This window comes from Paroedura picta, chromosome 15 (assembly GCF_049243985.1).
Source record: "Paroedura picta isolate Pp20150507F chromosome 15, Ppicta_v3.0, whole genome shotgun sequence".
In the NCBI taxonomy this organism is placed as follows: Eukaryota; Metazoa; Chordata; class Lepidosauria; order Squamata; family Gekkonidae; genus Paroedura; species Paroedura picta.
The window spans coordinates 4,904,417-4,922,703 of NC_135383.1; the positions used below are offsets into that span (position 1 = coordinate 4,904,417).

The 18,287-nt window shown below is 54.2% G+C and overlaps 1 protein-coding gene across 1 annotated transcript in view; it reads left to right on the forward strand.

Moving 5' to 3' along the window:
* SKI (SKI proto-oncogene) overlaps window positions 1-18,287 on the forward strand; it is a 129,741-nt gene continuing 111,454 nt past the window's right edge. Inside the window, exon 1 of the mRNA XM_077312292.1 lies at window positions 1-1,567. Within this exon, the coding sequence (XP_077168407.1) occupies window positions 593-1,567 (975 nt within the window). The 5' untranslated portion in view covers window positions 1-592. The remainder of the gene's footprint in view (window positions 1,568-18,287) is intronic.

An 18,287-nucleotide genomic window follows, 5' to 3' on the forward strand; every position in this document is an offset into this window, starting at 1 on the left:
CGAAGCCGCCTCAGTCTGGGCTGGAGAGCGACGCGCGGAGGATGCGAACTCGGCGCGCCTGCAGTGCCCGCAGCTGAACGGCAAGGAGGGAGCCCCGCGAGCAGCGCCAGCAGCAGCAGCAGCAGCAGGAGGCAGCAAGGGCCAGCTCGGCGCGCCTCCTCCGCCTCCTCCGCCTCGTCCTCCTCCTGCTGCTGCGGCGCCGGTCGGCCGGCCATGGACAGACGCGCGGCGGAACGCCAGAGCTCGCCCGGGACGCCGCGCACTCTCCGGGGCCGCTGCTGACTGCGCCGCGCTTGGGGGCCGCGCTTCCTCCTCCGCCTCCTCCTCCTCCTCCTCCGGCTGCTTGGCCCGTGCGGCGCCCTCCGCTCCCTTCGTGGCCCGTCGCGGAGGAGCAAAGTTTGATGCGCCGGGGCTGGCGGGCGGCAGGGGGCGAGTGCGTCGGCCGGGCGCTGTGAGCCGGCGCGCTCCTCGTCCTCCACTTGCAGCTGCTGCTCCTGCAGGCGCGGCGGCGGCGGCGGCTTCTCTGCCCGTGGCTCGGCCGGGGCGGCGCGGGCGTCGGGGCGGCGGGCGCGGGGCCGGGCGCGGCGCGGCCATGGAGACGGTGGGCCGCGGCGGCTTCCAGCCCCACCCCGGCCTGCAGAAGACGCTGGAGCAGTTCCACCTGAGCTCCATGAGCTCGCTGGGCGGGCCGGCCGCCTTCTCGGCGCGCTGGGCGCAGGAGCTGTACAAGCGCGAGCAGGCCAAGGAGCCGTCGGAGGCGCTGCTGGCGCTGCCGCCCGGGCCCCCCCCGCCGCCGCCCGTCGTGCCGGGCCCCTTCTTCCTGCCGTGCGACCGCTCGACGGAGCGCTGCGAGACGGTGCTGGAGGGCGAGACCATCTCGTGCTTCGTGGTGGGCGGCGAGAAGCGCCTGTGCCTGCCGCAGATCCTCAACTCGGTGCTGCGCGACTTCTCGCTGCAGCAGATCAACGCCGTGTGCGACGAGCTGCACATCTACTGCTCGCGCTGCACGGCCGACCAGCTGGAGATCCTCAAAGTCATGGGCATCCTGCCCTTCTCGGCGCCCTCGTGCGGCCTCATCACCAAGACGGACGCCGAGCGCCTCTGCAACGCCCTGCTCTACGGCGGCGCCTTCCCGCCGCGCTGCAAGAAGGACTTCGCCGCTGTAGCTGCCGCCGCCGCCGCTGTAGCTGCCGGGCCCGGCGCGCCGCCGCCGCCGCCGCCGCTGGAGCTGGAGGTGACGGAGAAGAGCTTCAAGGTGTACCACGAGTGCTTCGGCAAGTGCAAGGGCCTCCTGGTGCCCGAGCTGTACAGCAGCCCCGCCGCCGCCTGCATCCAGTGCCTGGACTGCCGCCTCATGTACCCGCCGCACAAGTTCGTCATCCACTCGCACAAGTCGCTGGAGAACCGGACTTGCCACTGGGGCTTCGACTCGGCCAACTGGAGGGCCTACATCCTCCTCAGCCAGGATTACGCCGGCAAGGAGGAGAAGGCCCGCCTGGGCCAGTGCCTCGACGAGGTCAAGGAGAAGTTCGACTACGGACACCGCTACAAGCGGAAAGCGCCCCGGGTGAGTTGGCAACCCGGCGCGGCCGGCCGCGGGCTCTGAGCGCGCGCGCGCGGGGGGGTGGGGAGGGAGCGGCTAGATGACCCTTGGGGTCCCTTCCGCCTCTTGTGCACCTGGGGCTGTGAACGGAAGGGCCGTGCTCCTCTGTCCTGCGACCCAAGTGCTGATCTCCGGGAAGGGACAGAGTTGGAGCTTTGACGGGGCCCCTTGGTGATGAGGGGCCTGTCCTGGTAATGCTCACCAGGCACTGTCAGAGGCCCAACAAGGCTTGGGGGGCATGAGTTCTCAGGAGGCATGCCCCCCACTCAGAAGGTGGGGGAGAAGGGCTTAGGGGTCACCTGTCCTGCTTGGATCTGATTAAGGGATTCCCCATGACTCCTACCCTGGAAATGTTGTAAGTTTCTAAGGTGCTATTGGTCCTCTGTGGTGACTGGCATGGCTACCCAAGGAGATCCTGGCTTGGCTTTTTCTCCATCCTTAAATGCCGCACCTGGATAGTAAAGCCCAAAAATCTACCATGTTTTCCCTTTGGTTCCCTTTGGACGTCCGGTGGGCCGCTGGGTACTGGTGCGGACCGGTTGTTTGGAAAAGAACAGTGGGGAAAGATGGCCAGCTTCGGAGTGGCACAGAACGTTTCCTCTGGCCAGGAGTCTTGGGTCTGTGTGTGGCTGGAGAGCTTGCAAAATCCCCCTCCTCCCCCGGGACGATGAGCTGTACACCGCCCTAGGTGCAGTGTGACCCCGGACCATGTCGACTGTGTGCATGGGGTTTAGCAGAAGTGCTCAGGCGTGTTCTCTTGGGCTTCAAAGCGCCAGACAGAACGTGTTCTCCTTCCTTCCTTCCCTCCCTCCCCGCCGCCAGCGCTGAAGTCAATACTGGCTCTTCCTTTGGAAGGAAGTCCTCTAGTCCTTGCAGTTCAGGGAAGTTCTTCACCCCCACATCCTTCTGTCCCCCAAATTTGCCGTTCGGCAAAACTGTAACAGCCTGCTTTTGAAATACCCGGCTAGCCGGCAGGCTTTCCAGTTGCCTCTTCTTGTTCCCGAATCGCTTCCCACTTTCTTTCCGGCAAACATTTAGATACAGTCGGGCCTACTATTGCTTCCGCGAAACAGCCGTGGCAGTGAGAGGCAGCGGTCCGGCTTTCTCTTTTTCCTTTCCCCCTCGGCTTGGTGAATTTTGGTCTCAGGACGACAGGGCGTTGAATTTAGGTATAACTAGGAAATAAACTTCTCCCCCCTCCTCTCCCCTGTTTTCCAGCAAGAGGAGGGGAAAATCTGTGCCAGTATGAGCTTGCGGATTTGTACAGCATCCTAAGCTTCTTTTGGGAACGTACAATCTGTTACAGGGACGGCCAGGTTACAAACACACACGCCTTTTACATCCACAAATGCATCACTGTCTAAAACGCGGACCGGATAGCTTGCGTCCTTTCGGTGTCCGGCGCTGCCTGGATTGAATCCTTCCCAAACCTTTCGTGCAACGGGCTATACATCCAGTCCGGAAATCGCCGCGTCCTGGGCAAGTTGCAGCAGCCCTCTCCCCCCCCCCAGCCCGCCAGGCCATTGTGGCGTCTGCCCAGCCAGACAGCTCGAAAAGTACATTGATACAAGGGAGCCTTTATCTAGCTGAGGCATTCCTTCCCAGAATCCCCAGGGCTGGCGGTTGGGTGCGAAGGGAGGGAAGTTTCGCCTTGGCACCACTCCTGCTCAGCGGGGCAGGAATGCGGTGTACCTCTTGAGAAATGCGCCTCCCCCCCCTCCCCCGTCGGACACGCCAGGATGTCGGACTTGGCTGGTGGGTGCGCAGGGCCTTTGGGGGAAGGGGGGCGTCCTCTCCCTGCCTGCGGATCCAAAACCCAAAATCCTCGAAGAGGCAAATCGGAAAAGTCAAAATGGAGCTCCTTGACGGTACAAAAATCCCTCGGTCGCTGGGGATTTGTAGGGCATCCAAGGAGAACCGCTGGGGAATGCTAATGTGTCTCCTCACACGGGCACAGACCCATGTTGGGAGAAAGAGTGCGCACGTACAGGAACGTTCTGAGCATGGGGGCCATGTGCAGCTTCTTTTTCCTTTTAGGAAAGCAGGCCTGACGGGAAGGACCGCCAGGAGCAGCAAGCGAGGCCGTTAAATGAGCTCTCCCGCCTTCCGTTTCCCCTCCTAGCAGAGTCCCTCTGGTCAAGGGGGAGTTTCCCCTTGTTTTGGACTCAGCCCCCTTCCCCAGCCCCTTCAGCACCAGGTCCCTCATAGCCAAAAACCGGGCTCTAAAGAGGCACATTATCTTGCAGAGTCGGAGGGGGATGCCTGCTTAATGACTCGTCTATCTTCGGCTAATCATGCGCTAAATGTGGTGGTGTGGGGTTGCTTTTTAGACCTATGAATGGGGAGGGGAGGGGCGGTGAGGATGGGGATGCCATTGGGTGTCCTGGGGAGGGGGGCAGGGGAGGGGGTGGGAGGAGCTGTGCTCTCTCCCCCACCTGGGCCTCGCAAATGAGAAAATATTTTTGGCATCCCAGACCCTCGAGAGTTCTGGCAAAATATTGCTTCGGGACCACCGATCCGTAGCTAAAACCCAACTGCCTTCCTTTAAGCCTTCATTGGCCCTAAGAGTGCTTATATCAGTTTTGCCTTTGGGCTGGCCCACCTCCCTTGTTCCATCTCTGCCTGCCTTTTCCAGCGACCCTTTTGATGTCACTCTGCACGCCAGGACAGAGAAATCTAGATGGGTGGAGGGCCTCCGAATCAGGCTCCGGAATCGGGTCAGCGGCTAGTTTTCAGGGGTTCTTGTGCGTTTGCGTCCGGCTTGCCTGCTGTGATTTGAGCACCAACCCCCGGCGTCTGTCTGTCAGTCCGTCTCCCAAAGTTCAGAGGCCGTTGCTTGGACGTGCCTTGCTGCATCCCCGAAAGACTGAAGCAGGCGGCTTGGATTTTGTTTCCAGAGCCATTTTGAGGGAGCTGGGAAGGGAAGGAGGTCAGGGGGGAACGGGGCGGGGGGAGGGAGACCGTTTCCGGCTCTGTTTACCTTTGTTCCAGTGCGGAACTGGGCTAAGTTTCAAGACTTTGACTTTGGCAAGGAGAGGGCGTGTGGAACTCCCAAGAAGGCCCTGGAGGAAACCTCACGCACCTGGGATCTCGGGCAAAATAGCTGTCGATGCTCTCCATTTTTTGCCGTATGCGCGTGCGCCTGATTTTTTCCCCCCTCCGACCAGACATTGCCAGCGGGGTATCATATGCTACCTTAGCAGAAAATTATGCAGAGAGTGAAGACTGGCTCTAGGGCTCCTAGACGGTGGCTGGAGGCAAATAACACCGGGATAAATCTGAGGTCTCTTAAAGAGGAAATGCAGAAAAGAAAAAGAACAAAACAAAACAAAATCAATCATGAGTCTGGCTGCCTGCATTAAACTCCTGCCTGCTTAATTCTGTCTCTCCCTCTCCTCTTTCGGCTGTGTGTGTGTGTGTGTGTGTGTGTGTGTGTTGTATTTTAACCCACAGCAGTCGGCTACATGTATGGGTTTGCATTGTGGTCGAGCCAGTGTGGTGTAGTGGTTAAGAACAGTGGCCTCTGCTCTGGTTTTGATTCCACCGCTTCTCCTCCACATGCAGCCCGCTTGGGTGACCTTGGGTCATTCACGGTTCTCTCAGAGCTCTCCCAGCCTCACCTGTTTCGCGGGGTGTCTGTTTTGATGGCCTCTTGCGTCAGGAAACGGCTCCTTGTCCCTAGCAGCATGGATTTGTTGGGGTCCAGCCCATAGGGTCTGCTGAAACGATGCACACCCCTTAGCATGGGTGACTGGACCTGCAGTCTGTCCTGTTGCTTCCCTGCCTTCTTGGCGTTTCCTGGATTGAGCTTGTTGGGAACTGTTCAAACCAAAAAAGCCTCTGGTCTGCTTGAGCAGCCCAGGGTATAGGGAGCCCAGCACAACAGTATGCCGGATATATTCCAATCTAAGGCCGTAGGACTGCACTGTCCCTTCTCCAGTGTTCCTTTGGAGAACCGGCGGTTAGAGGGCCAAGCTAGGTTCTAGGAGACCCAGGTTCGAATCCCGACTCTGCCACAGAAACTCATTGGGTGATCTTGGGCTAGTGGCGTGCTCTCAGCCTGGCCTACCTCACAGGGTGCCGTGGCGAGGAGAAAGTGGAGGTGAGGAGAAGGGCGTTAAGGGGTGGCCAAACTGTGGCTCTCTAGATGTCCACGGGCCTGCAGTTCTCGTGAGCTCCTTCCAGCATCCGTGGACATGCCCGCTAATAGGGGCTCATGGGAATTGTAGTCCATGGACCTCCGGAGAGCCACATTGGCCCCTCCTGCCATAAGGAATAAAGGTGGGATATGTGAAATAAACAAACTTCCCCAATTGGGGGGTGGGCAGATTCCAGGCTCCTTTTGGGTCTCCCCTGCTGCTGCTGCCTTCTTCTAGGATTTCGGTTTGTTTCCTTTCCTCGTAATAAGTCCTTTGTGGGCTGCTGCAGACCTCCTAAGTACCTGCACCCTTTGGACTTGGGACTTGGCGCATGTGTGTTTTGGCTCGGCTTCTCTCTCCATTGACCCACCCTCTTCCCCCACTTCCCCCCACGCCTCCAGCGCTTCTTACCCTCTTTCCCAAAACGCAGGCACCAAAATAAGAAAGCCTAGAATTTGACAGCCCTGTTTAATTGCGCTGCTGAACACGCAGCGTTTTCCCCTTCTTTTTCCGTCCCCCCCAGTTCGGGGACAGGTCAGATCCCGTGCACCGACCAAGGGGGGGGACAGCTGGCCGCTGCTTGCACAGCGCCACGGGGAAGGCCTTTATGCGCCCTTTATGCGCGGTTCCTCCTGGCCTCCCGTCTCTCCCAGACCTTCATGCTCATCCCCCCGCGCCCCCCCTCCCTGGCGGCCGCTCCCGCCGTTCCCTTCGCCGTCTGTCTGGTGTCTGCTTTCGGCCCAGCGTGTCGCCGTGGCGACGGAACTGCTGAGCGCTCCAAACGGGCCCCTCCGCAAGCTGCTCGCCGTGGCGGATGTGGGTCACCGGAGGGAACCTGCGGCCCGGTTAATTGGCTCTTCTCCTTGGCCGTCCTCTCCTCGCATTTCACACAAGCTGCGTTTTTCGCAATAAAAAAACCTCAATGCCGCGTCAGTCGGGGCTGCTTCACCTGCGTTATAGTCTCCCTCGGCGAGTAGGCAGACACCTCAGGGCTGACTCGATCTCGGCACCGTTCGGAAGCTGGTAGGAAGCCCAGAGGTAGGCAATGGCAGGCCGCCTCTGAACCTCTCTTGCCTTGAACACCCAACCCATTAGCCAGCTGGGGCTTAAGGGCCCGTCCCGCCACCAGTGTGGCTTAGAGGTTAAAAGTGTCATGTCTGGGAGACCCGGGTTCGAATCCTCAACTCGTGCCATGGAAAGTCGCTGGGTGACCTTGAGCTAGTCACAGGCCGGGCTGTTGTGAGATCGAATGGAGGAGAGGAGCCCTGTGTGAGTCGCTTGGCACCCAAAAAAAAAATAACCCAGCGATGTGAGTGAATTAACTAAAAAATAATATTATTTGGGAGGGGGGGTAGTGCAGTATCACAGACAGATGACACCGCTGTCCAGGAAGCCTGCTGTTGGGAGAATCTTTTGAGCAAATTTATGTATTTATGAGGTCGATTTATATACCGCCCCTCTTGGAATATAGCCTTCTTAGAAGAATCTTTTGAGCAAATGCATTTGCAGAGTCCCATGCATGGTGTCTCCTGCCATAGGTCATTCTGGGTGTTTTTGTTGACAAGCAAGTGGAGAAAAGTCATGCTGGGAGTGGCGCTTGTAAAAAAAAAGAAAAAGGTGTGCAGGGGGGGGGGATGAGAGGAAAAGGAAGCTGCTGTCTGGCCGTCTGTCTGTCTCACCCGCACCGAATTTCCCCAAGGCCTCAGTGTCTTGCGAGGCTGGAGGAGCGTTCCGGAGAGTCACGTGACGTGCAGCAGCCCAGCGAAGCTTCCCTTATCTTTGGTTTCATAATAATAAGCCTCCCTCCCAAGCCGGCAAAAGGTACAGCCTGAGATCAAAGAGCAGAAGCCGGTTACCGCTGAGCTAATGCAGCCTTTGCAGTCAGGTTGCCTGGAGGTTGTGGCCTCTTTGCATTTTGGAGTGGTTGCAGGAGAGCTGCTTGGGGCTCCGTGGGATATCCCTGGGAAAAGGACTCTCGGCCTCCCGCAGGAGCATGCGTTGAGCTGCTGGGGGCTGCAGCGTGCATTATGGAACGAGTGCAGGCCAGCAGCCGCATGAGACCTGTGCCTCCCAGGTTCCCTGAAATGAGCAAAAAGCCAAACTTGTCTCTCGGGCGTTTGTTTGTTTGTTGCACGGTGCCTGGAGAAACAATGTCCCAAGCTGTCCCAACCAGCCGCAAATAATAATCATGCAGAAATAATAATGATAATTTTTGTTTATATCCCACCCTTTCACGGCTCAGGGCGGGTTACAGCCTTAAAAACATATACAGGATTAAAACATTCCACATGCTGCCAGTCAGGCCCCCGTATAAGCCCCAGACAGGGAGGGAGGGGAGGGGGGGCGGGAGCAGAACTTGCGTCTCTTCTCCTTCCTCCCCCAGTTCTGATGGAGGATGTTATTTTCGGCCTCAACCATATGCCTGGCAGAATAGCTCCGTCTTGCAGGCCCTGTGGAATTGGTTTAAGTCCTGGTGGGGGTGGGGGGAGGTTGTGGCAGACCTTGGTTTCCACTTCCTACTGGGCTCAAAACCCAATGAGTGATGTCAGGCCGGTCACTTTTCATCGACCTCACAGGGTCATTTGGGCAGCTGAAATGGTGAGTTGGAGGGACTTCCTTTCTCGGCCACCCTGAGATCCCTCGGATCGGTGGAGAGATGTCTTAAGTGTCTCAGGACCTCCGCTCTGCCCTTCTGCCGTTTCAGTGCTCAGCTTCCTGTGGCCTCCGCCCTGGGATCTGAGCTTCTTTCTTTGGCTCCGTTGGCTCTTCGGAAGCCTTGAGAGGCCTTGGCACGTTGGAGACGTGAGCATCGATCACACGGTCCCAATCTGGAATCGGTTCTAGAATCTCCCTTACCGATCGATGGAGCTAATTTATTTGAGCCGAGCAGCCTGCGGAACGGAAATCAATTTGGCCTTCAGCGGGCGAAAGCGCTCTGCATGCGTAAGCTGGCCCTTAATAATGGAGCTTTAATGTATCTATGCAAACTCCACCACGGTCGCTTAGGGTTTTCTTCCCCTTCCCGCTTTGAGAACTGTTTCAAAAGACTTTCCCCCCCCCCCTCGAGCATTAGGAGTTGTTATTGATGTATTTGCTTCTCGGGTGGCATGCATGTAATACAGACCATAGAAAACAAACCCACTGGTGCGTGTAGGATCTTTAATATTTGTGAAAACCCTTCTGCGTCAAGCTGCTCCAGAATCTCAGGAGAAAGTTACTTTCCCTGAGCATTGAACGGAATGAGCTAAGAAACCCAAGTGATATCCCTCTGAGAGTAAACCGGGATGCCAGTATGGGCTGCTTGTGTCCGGGGGTTTCGATGTTGGAAGAATCACGTGGCGTCATTGAGATAGGGAGAGCACGAAGACACAGCCCTATCCTGGTCAAGTGCTTCTGCGAGACGAACAATTTGGGGGAAATGCCTGGGGATGCAGATTTGGTTGCACACGGGATGTCTGAAAAGCAGACACCTCACCCCACAGTCCTGCAGGACTCTCCTGTGCCTGTCCAGGGTGATCCATTGGACTAATGCATGGGTGTGGAGAGCCGCACGAAGAAAGTCTGTTGTTTTGATTGTGCCAGAACACCGTAAATGCGCCCCGTTCCACTTTTGAGGTCTCGAAGCCAAGCAGGGCAGGTAGTACTCGACAGGAGACCCCCCCCCGCGGAAATCCAGGCTTGCAACGCAGAAGCAGGCCATTGGAAACCCCCCCTCTGTTTGTTTCCTGCTTTGAAAAACCTGTAGGGACCCCATACGTCACCTGTGACTTGATGGGACTTCCCACCTGCGCCAGCTGGTGCTGCCAGAGGATGAACCCACTGAGTCTTTGGTGTTGACGAAGAGGAAGAGTTAAACGGTTGTCCAATAGAGTCTTTCCCCGTCTATTAACCAACATTCTGTCGGCCATGCCATGGGGAAAATCCCTTTCTGCCTGCCACGTTCTTCTCCTTGAGTGGGAAGGCTGTGTTCCAGTCGCCTGTTGGCACGCATCGCTTCCAACCACCGGTCACCTAGACCGGTGGTTGTGTAGTCCTCCGCCCGAACGCTCCTGTGCCGGTTCTCCGGCTTACGCAAGGCCTCCCTGGGTGGTTTGTGAGCCAAGGGCAGGGCGTGCCGGTCAGCAAGGGAGGCAGAGCCGCTGCAGAGTGTGGCCAACTGGCCTGCGCTTCTCATAAAACCGGGGCTGCCAAGATCTCTGCTGGGATTCCCTCCGGACGAGAGAAACCAGTTGGTGGACCAATGACCCTGCGTTGGGTTTGGATGAGGCAACTCCGAACGCGGACGATAGGCATCTCCCTTCTGGCCCCGTTTGCCAAGAGCAGGGGTAGTCAAACTGCGGCCCTCCAGATGTCCATGGACTACAATTCCCAGGAGCCCCCTGCCAGCAAATGCTGGCAGGGGGCTCCTGGGAATTGTAGTCCATGGACATCTGGAGGGCCGCAGTTTGACTACCCCTGGCCAAGAGGGACGCCCGTCTGGTCATGCCAGAAGTCCATGCGTGCGCACGAAGCCCTTGTCAATACAAACATTTGCAGCAGGTCTCCACTGGCTCAAGTTTCCATTTTGAAAGGGGACGGTCTACATCCCTCCCTGGGGCCCTCGAGATTGGTCAGGAAATATTTCATTCCCTTTTTCACGATGTGCCTGCGAGGCAGATCCACGAGAAACAGGCATCAGAAATCGACAAGCAATAATAGAGGGGTTGGTGAAGAAATTAAAACCTGTGGGCAGGACAGCGTGTTCCTTGTCGATTTAGGAGGTTGTCACATGGACTTTTTAAAATTTTTTGGAGTGGACGCACCTACCTCTTCCCCCCCCCCCTTTACCTGTTTTGCTTTCCAATCTCCGCTAAAGCCAGCGGGTGTTGCGTTAGGAGAATAAGGTCACGGACGCGATTGCCTCTAGTTTCCCAATTCCCTTTTCGCCGGCCGGTTTGTGTCATGTCTGTCTGAAACTGTTGAGTAAGGGCATTGAAACGGCAGACAGGATGTCAAGTGCGAGGAAGTCTGGGTTGAAATACAAACAGAGGCTCCTGTATGCTCCCGGGATCCGGAGAGTAACCCTTTGCGAGCCGAGCAACAGGTCAGGACTTAGACGGCCGTTTCGAGATGCCTTTCACCCCAGAAGTGGGTGTTGTTTCTCATTCCTGGGGCACCTTGTTAATTTTGCCATGTAGTTTCCTAATGCCAGGCTCTGCCCGGGTAGGGGTGAGTCAACCTCCCGATTTCGATCTCTGGACTCTTTTGTTTTTCTTTTCCTTGGTGCTGTGAAGCGAGACGCAGACTGGAGACTTCTGTCGCTTTCAAAGGCCTTGCATGAATTTTAAGGTGGATTTCCCCTCCCATCGTTCTGTTGAGCAAATATATTGTTGTTGTTGTTAGTTGCGAAGTCGTGTCCGACCCATCGCGACCCCATGGACAATAATCCTCCAGGTCTTCCTGTCCTCTACCATTCCCCGGAGTCCATTTAAGTTTCCACCGACTGCTTCAGTGACTCCATCCAGCTGCCTCATTCTCTGTCGTCCCCTTCTTCTTTTGCCCTCAGTCGCTCCCAGCATTAGGCTCTTCTCCAGGGAGTCCTTCCTTCTCACGAGGTGGCCAAAGTATTTGAGTTTCATCTTCAGGATCTGGCCTTCTAAGGAGCAGTCAGGGCTGATCTCCTCTAGGACTGACCGGTTTGTTCGCCTTGCAGTCCAAGGGAGTCTTCTCCAGCACCAGAGTTCATTGAAATATATATATATATATATATATATATATATATATATATATATATATATATATATATATATATATATATATATATATATATATATATATATATATATATATATATATATATATATATATATATATATATATATATACACACACACACACACACACACACACACACACACACACACACACATATATATATTTGAAAAAGCAGAATTTCCTTGTGTCTGAGTGTGAGTTTGCCTTGGAAGCAATGGGTTATTTACATCTCTAATTGGGCAACATCTGTGCAGGAAATGGGAGGGGGGAATGCTGTCAAAATGGTTTTCCCCCCTCCTCTGCTTTCATTTCTTGTCTTCAGACGACGTTTCACCCAGATTCACATCCCCCTCCCCCTTCAGGCGTGTTATGAAGCTCGGTAAACCTTATTTTTGGTAAAAAAAAATATAAAAATGAGGCCAAGCAGACCAAAAAGGGGTCTTCATAGCTTGCACAGTTCTCCAAAAGTGATGGCTTCTGGGTTTTTTTTGTGATGGTTTTTTTTTGAGCTTGCGGTTCACTGCAGAGGCAGGGTGTAAATTGTCCAAATAAATACATTGGGTGTAATCCTTTTTATTCGATTAATGTGATGCCTCTTGGAAGCGCCGTTCCGTACAACTGCAGCCGCCTGAGACAAGAACATCAGCAGCAAAGGGAGGTGTGACCAACTTTTGCTTTGTTTTAAAAACACACGCAAAGCCACCAGCAGACACAGGAAAGGGAATCTGCTCTGTTTTCCGCCCTGCGTTTTGCTGGCTCTCCAAATTGTGGAGCTGGATCCAGGGAACCAAGAACTGGTCATGCTTACCTGAGGGAACGTGTCTGAACGGAGGCCCTTCTGCCCACCATGGGAAGGTGGCAACCTGCTTTTGCAACTCCGTGGGTGAGAGTTACAAAAGAGGTTTGCAACATACCTCAGGGTCCCGGGTGTCCGTCGAGCATCCCTCTGGATCAGGGGTAGTCAAACTGCGGCCCTCCAGATGTCCGTGGACTACAATTCCCAGGAGCCCCTGCCAGCGGATGCTGGCAGGGGCTCCTGGGAATTGTAGTCCACAGACATCTGGAGGGCCGCAGTTTGACTACCCCTGCTCTGGATCATCGCTCTTGCCCTTCATGTCTTTGCAGAAGATGCCAAGAGGCCTTTCTTATAATGAAAAGCGATCTGGAGGTGTTCCAACAGTGCTCTTTAAAAAATGACTTTTCGCCATTAGCGAGGGGAAGAAATACCTTCGCTGGGGCAGGCCAAAGGCCCGTCGGGCTTGGATCCGGCAAGGGGGGCGGGGGGGAAGATGGTCTAGCCAGACGCCTAGGACCAGAAGTGGATTGCCTTGCTTTGTGATTTGGATCCTGTTGAGTAAACCAACTGGGTCTTTGTAAGCCCTCCGTGGGACAGGGGAGGGGCCATGACTCAGCAGTGTACCTTATGCAGAGTCAGACCCTTGGTCCAGCCGGGTCAGGATTGTTTATTCAGACTGGAAGCCGCTGTCCAGGATCTCCAGCAGAGGTCTTTCATATTACCTTCCACTTGGAGTTGTCGGGGATCGAACCTGGGACCTTCTGCACGCCAAGCAAATGCTCTACCACTGAGCCACAGTGATTTCCTAAGCGAAGCTGCTTTATACTGAATCAGAGTCCATTGAGGTAAGCATTATCTACTCAGACTGGAAGCCGCTGTCCAGGATCTCCAGCAGAGGTCTTTCATATTACCTCCCACTTGGAGAGGCCGGGAATTGAACCCGGGACCTTCTGCATGCCGGGCAGATACTGCGCTGCTCCTGTCCCAACAATAGCTCCTGTATGTACAGAAAAATGGCAGCTACTCTTAGGTAAGAGGACGGGGTCCGTGGATGTATTTTCTCTCTGCCTTTCGTTCAGATCTGGATTATTCAGCTTTGCATGTTTAAACGAGGAAAATAAACTTTACAGCGTTCTTTGCAGCTCGTTTATGACCTCGAATGAAAAGGGGATAAACATTTAATTAATAGGCCTAACTAGTGGGAAATAAGGCGTTTGACTTTTCGGAATCGGCATGTTGAATCCCCTCCTCTTCTCCCGCATGGGTTCCTGTGTGCGACGGCCTTGATAACCTCTCTCGATTTGTATTTCTTGGTCGGTGAATGTCTTTTCCTTTTGGTGACCCTTTGGAAGACAGCCCACCATTTGCTTCTGTCTTCCCCAATAGCATTCTGAGCAGGCCTTTCCCCATGAAAAGCGATTGCTTGGTAACCGAACCATAAGAGTATGAAATTAGACCCTCTACCCCTCTGGTAGTACAGTCCAGAGAAGAGAGTTGAATTTAGTGTGCATGAATATGTGGCATTCATGTGGTATATGTGGGGGAGGCAGGCAGGTGGTCTGGTTGGGGCAGGTCATTTTGTGGCCGCCTATCGTATTTCTTTATGGCTTGAGTGCATGCTTCCCGAAGGAGTGCGGGCCAATCGGGCTGTTATAAGAACTCTGCTTAAGAGCCGTGGAGAAAAGGCGAGGGAGCTCAGTGGCGAAAGAAAAGCGGCAAAAGCACAATAGGCCCGTGGTGGCCGGCAGTGCTGAACTGGAACCAAGTGCCACAGAGTCCTGAGTTCAAAATCAGGTCCTTCCCCTCACTTTGCATATGAAATTGCCCTATAGTGGGTCAGATTCTTAGTCCATCTGAGACTGGCTTCTCAAAGTGGTCATGGCTCTCCAGGGTTTTAGGCAGAGGTCTTTCCCTTCACCTGTGACCTGATCTGTAATGGCGATGCCAGGGATTGAACCTGGGACTTTCTGTGTGCCAAGCCGATGCTTTACCACTTAGCCATGGCCCATCCCTATGAAGCTGTCTGCTCGGTCCATTAGAGACTGTATTATGTACTCAGACAATTAGAGGTCTTTCACGTCACCTGTCAACAGATACTGGGGATTGAACCAGGGACCTTCTGTATACACAAAACTGCCTTATACTGACCATCAGTCTAACCAGGTTAGTATTGCCAAATCAGGCTGGCAACACCTCTCCAGGGTCTCAGACAGAGGTCTTTTCCCATCGCCTACCACCTGATCTTTTTACCTGGAGATGCCAGGGATTGAACTTGGGACCTTCGGCACGCTGAGCAGATGCTTGGCCACTGAGCGATGGCTGCCCCCTTTGAACGGCTGGCTGATGGTGCGGATGGTTATTTCAGTCCAGCCTTTTCTAACCTTTTGAACACAGAGAAGCCCCTGAAATTGAGTTTTTCAGATTTCGAGGCGCCCTGGAAGTGATGCCAGCTGGCTACGCCCCCGGAAGCTACCATCAGAATATAAAGAACTATAAGTGCAATAAATAATTAAAACTCAAGCCCCATGCTCTGGCTCCGTGTATCTGGGTGGCATCGGCATTGGTGTGTATGCTTGGTGGAATGATGCGGTTTTGCAGGCCCCGCGGAGCCTTGATAGCTCTTCCAGGCCCTGCTTCTGGTTGAGGCTGGTCGCACTTCTGTAGGGTCAGGGACCGGCAGCATTTTCACATTCGTAGTTCTTACAGTTTGTAGATCTTAGAGTTGCTCCAGTGGTCAAAAGCGTTTGACCCCTCGGTCCTAGCAGGGCTCGCGGGATATAAGCAGAACCCACAACCGACTGCGTAATTAAATTTGGCTGGGGAAATGCCGAATCAAAGACTCGGGGCCAAAGGAAAGCACTCTTCAGCCCCCTCTGCATCCCTAAAGAGTTTTAGCGTATCGATGGCCGTTGGCGTCAGTTTAGCAAAAAAAACTATTTGTGGGGGGGAGGGAAGGATAAATCGAGCGAATATTTTGAATATTTCTCCCCTCCTGCAGACCCTCGTATTTCCTAGCTGCCAGTCCCGTTACAGCAACCTTTAACCCAAATGCATCTTGCTTTAGCAGGGAAGGGAATCCATGAATAGAACCAAACATAACGTTAATCTTAAAACAATTTTTTTTAAAAAGTCTTTTCACACAACAGAGAGGCTTTGTATCCACATGAAGCGTCTGGGGAATACGGGCCCCCTTTCCCCCAGCTGCCGTATGGATATGAGGACGCCGGATCCATACATTTGCCTGTGTGTGTGTGTGTGTGATACCCTTCAGGGATGGCTTATGTTTGTCACTCACAGCAGTTCTGAAAGGGAGGCCCCTTCCTCTTGTGTTCCCTTGGCACATATTTGCATGAGAACAGACCCATTGTGCTCTGCAACCCGTAATCTCTGTGACATCACAATTAGGGGCTGCCGTGATGTCATAAAGCAAGCATAAAGGAAGCTGGCCGCTGTTAAGCTTGCCTTAACAAAAACACACACACACACACACACCCAAAAAACCAAAACAGCCAATGAATAAAACGAGAGAGTCTCTCTCAGAAGAGCTGCATTCCGGAGATTCACCGTCGGGTGGAAATTCCCCACGTCTTGATTCCTTGCAAAGATTTAGTTTTTGTTTTGTTTTTTTTCAAACCACAGCGTCACTCACTGCCAGATTCCGCTCGGTTAATTATAATGGAAGACCTCAAGGGGAATATTTCTTCTGTATTGGCTCCAATTGGCGTTTGGGAAAGTTTGCTGCTGGGTATTTTACGGTTGGTCACAAACCAGAATCGCTTTGCCTCCCCACCCCCACCCACCCACCCACCCACCCAGGTCCCGTTTTTTTGCAAAGAGAAAATTGGCACAGGACCACAGGCCCCTCCTCCCTCAGTCTGCTAGGTTGCAGTAGTTGCAATGAATATCTCTTGCTCTCTCTCTCTCTCTCTCTGTGTCTGCTTTCTGTTCCTTTGGACGACTCTCCAACTTTGCCTCCCCCCTTCCCCCTTTCCAGGCTGTGCTCAGCCTCGGTGCATCTTGGGATTTCCCTTTTGCTGAATGTGCTCCTTGTATGAAGGGGAGGAAACGAGGTCCCTTTTGGATTGATAGGAGATAGAAAGGAGGCAGCCAGGAGAGAGCTGGCAGACGGGCAGCGCGGTAGCGGGAGATGTCCTGCTTTGTAGGGAAGACAGCTGGGAGATAATAAGGGTGGCTTTTTTAAAAAGAGGCAACTGTTAGACCGATGAACTTTTTAGACTCGTCCCTACACATCGGCGCTTGTAAATCTGGGATGCTTGGAAACCCAGGGTGGGAAAGAGGAATGGAGAAGCATGAATCTCTGATGGAGGATGGAAGGACATAACTCTTTAACTCCTATTTCTCTGGAAGAGGAGGTCTGTCTCAGTGGCAAAGCATCTGCTTGGTATTTGGAAGGTCCCAGGTTCAATCCCCGGCATCTCCAAATTGAAAGCACTAGTCCAGGGGTAGTCAAACTGCGGCCCTCCAGATGTCCACGGACTACAGTTCCCATGAGCCCCTGCCAGGCAGGGGCTCATGGGAATTGTAGTCCGTGGACATCTGGAGGGCCGCAGTTTGACTACCCCTGGACAAGGTGATAGGACAGACCTCTGCCTGAGTCCCTGGAGAGCCTGCTGCCAGGTGGCCAAACCGTGACGCTCCAGATATTCACGGACTACGATTCCCATGAGCCCCTGCCAGCGGGTCAGTACAGGCTTTGAGGGACCATTCAGCGCAAGGCTAAAGACCGTTCATGCAAGGATTCGGTATCGGACAGCTCCAGGCGGTCACGCACGTCCCAGAGTGGAATCCAGCCGCCTGTTTCCCATTCCGAAGAAGGTGTTTGGCTTTAGGGTGGCACAACTGCTTTCGTGTCTGAATTGAGTCTTCAGATCTAATCTCGGCCTTTAATGTGGCTTTGCCCCAGTTTTGGGCGGCAGAGGCATCCTCTCCGCCTCCGTTCCTTTTCACGGCACAGGGGCAGTGCCCACATGTGCCCTGACTTTTGGCCTGGGCAAATCCTTCATTTCTGCGATTCGACTGGGCATTCCTTCGAAGGGAAAAGGCGAGTTTCTAGTCCTCAGTAATGTAGCTGATTAAGGAAGCCCTTTAAAGGGCAAGGCCAAACGGCAGCCCCAAAGCTTTCTAAAGGCAGAGTAGGCGTATCGTGTTCGGCTTTGCTCTCCCAAATCTCTGAGTCATATCTGTTCAGTGTTAGGAAATTATGCTTGCGATTGAGCGCTGCACAGACCATTCACTTAACTGTATCAGCGGCTGCTTTATTATAAATGAACTAGGGGCCAAGCCCGTTGCATTCCTGAATTCCTGTTAGATTGGGGTGTGTGTGTGTGTGTGGAAGAACCCTGCGGATGGCCTCTCCTTCCCCCCAGGACCTGGAAAGGCTGCAGGCTACTCACCAGCATGGGCAGCTCTCACATGGCAGGGATCTGTAGCCTCCAAGCCTCAGAGGGAAGTGGAAGGAGGAGGGAGTGGTCAGAGGTGGGGGACGGAAGGCGATTGGCTGGTTGCTGGACAGTCAGGCAAACCGGTTGGTGGAGGAGGTACTGAGGGGCGGGACAGCTGCCCTGAGTGGGTGTTAAGCTCTGAGTGGCATTTAAGCCATGAGACCTGCTCCTCCTCTAAGGCGTCACCAGCAGTATATTAATGTAGAACATATATTTGTGTATATACCACCTGAATGTGTTTGGAAGCCTTAGCTGCTTGTACTCTGGTTTTTGTTGGTTTTATTGGTGCGCCAGCCACCGTGCAGACTAGAAATAGCAGTGGCGTGCAGATATTTAAAACAGCCATTGATTGCTTTTGAGTAAAGCTCTCAGCTGGAGTGTTTGGGTGGATGAAATCCACCTGTAAAATGACCCCCTTTTGCAGTTCCTTGCTTGGGACTTAAACTCTAGTACCGGGATGGCCAAACGGTGGCTCTCCAGATGTCCATGGACTACAATTCCCATGAGCCCCTGCCAGGTGGGCAGGGGCTCAT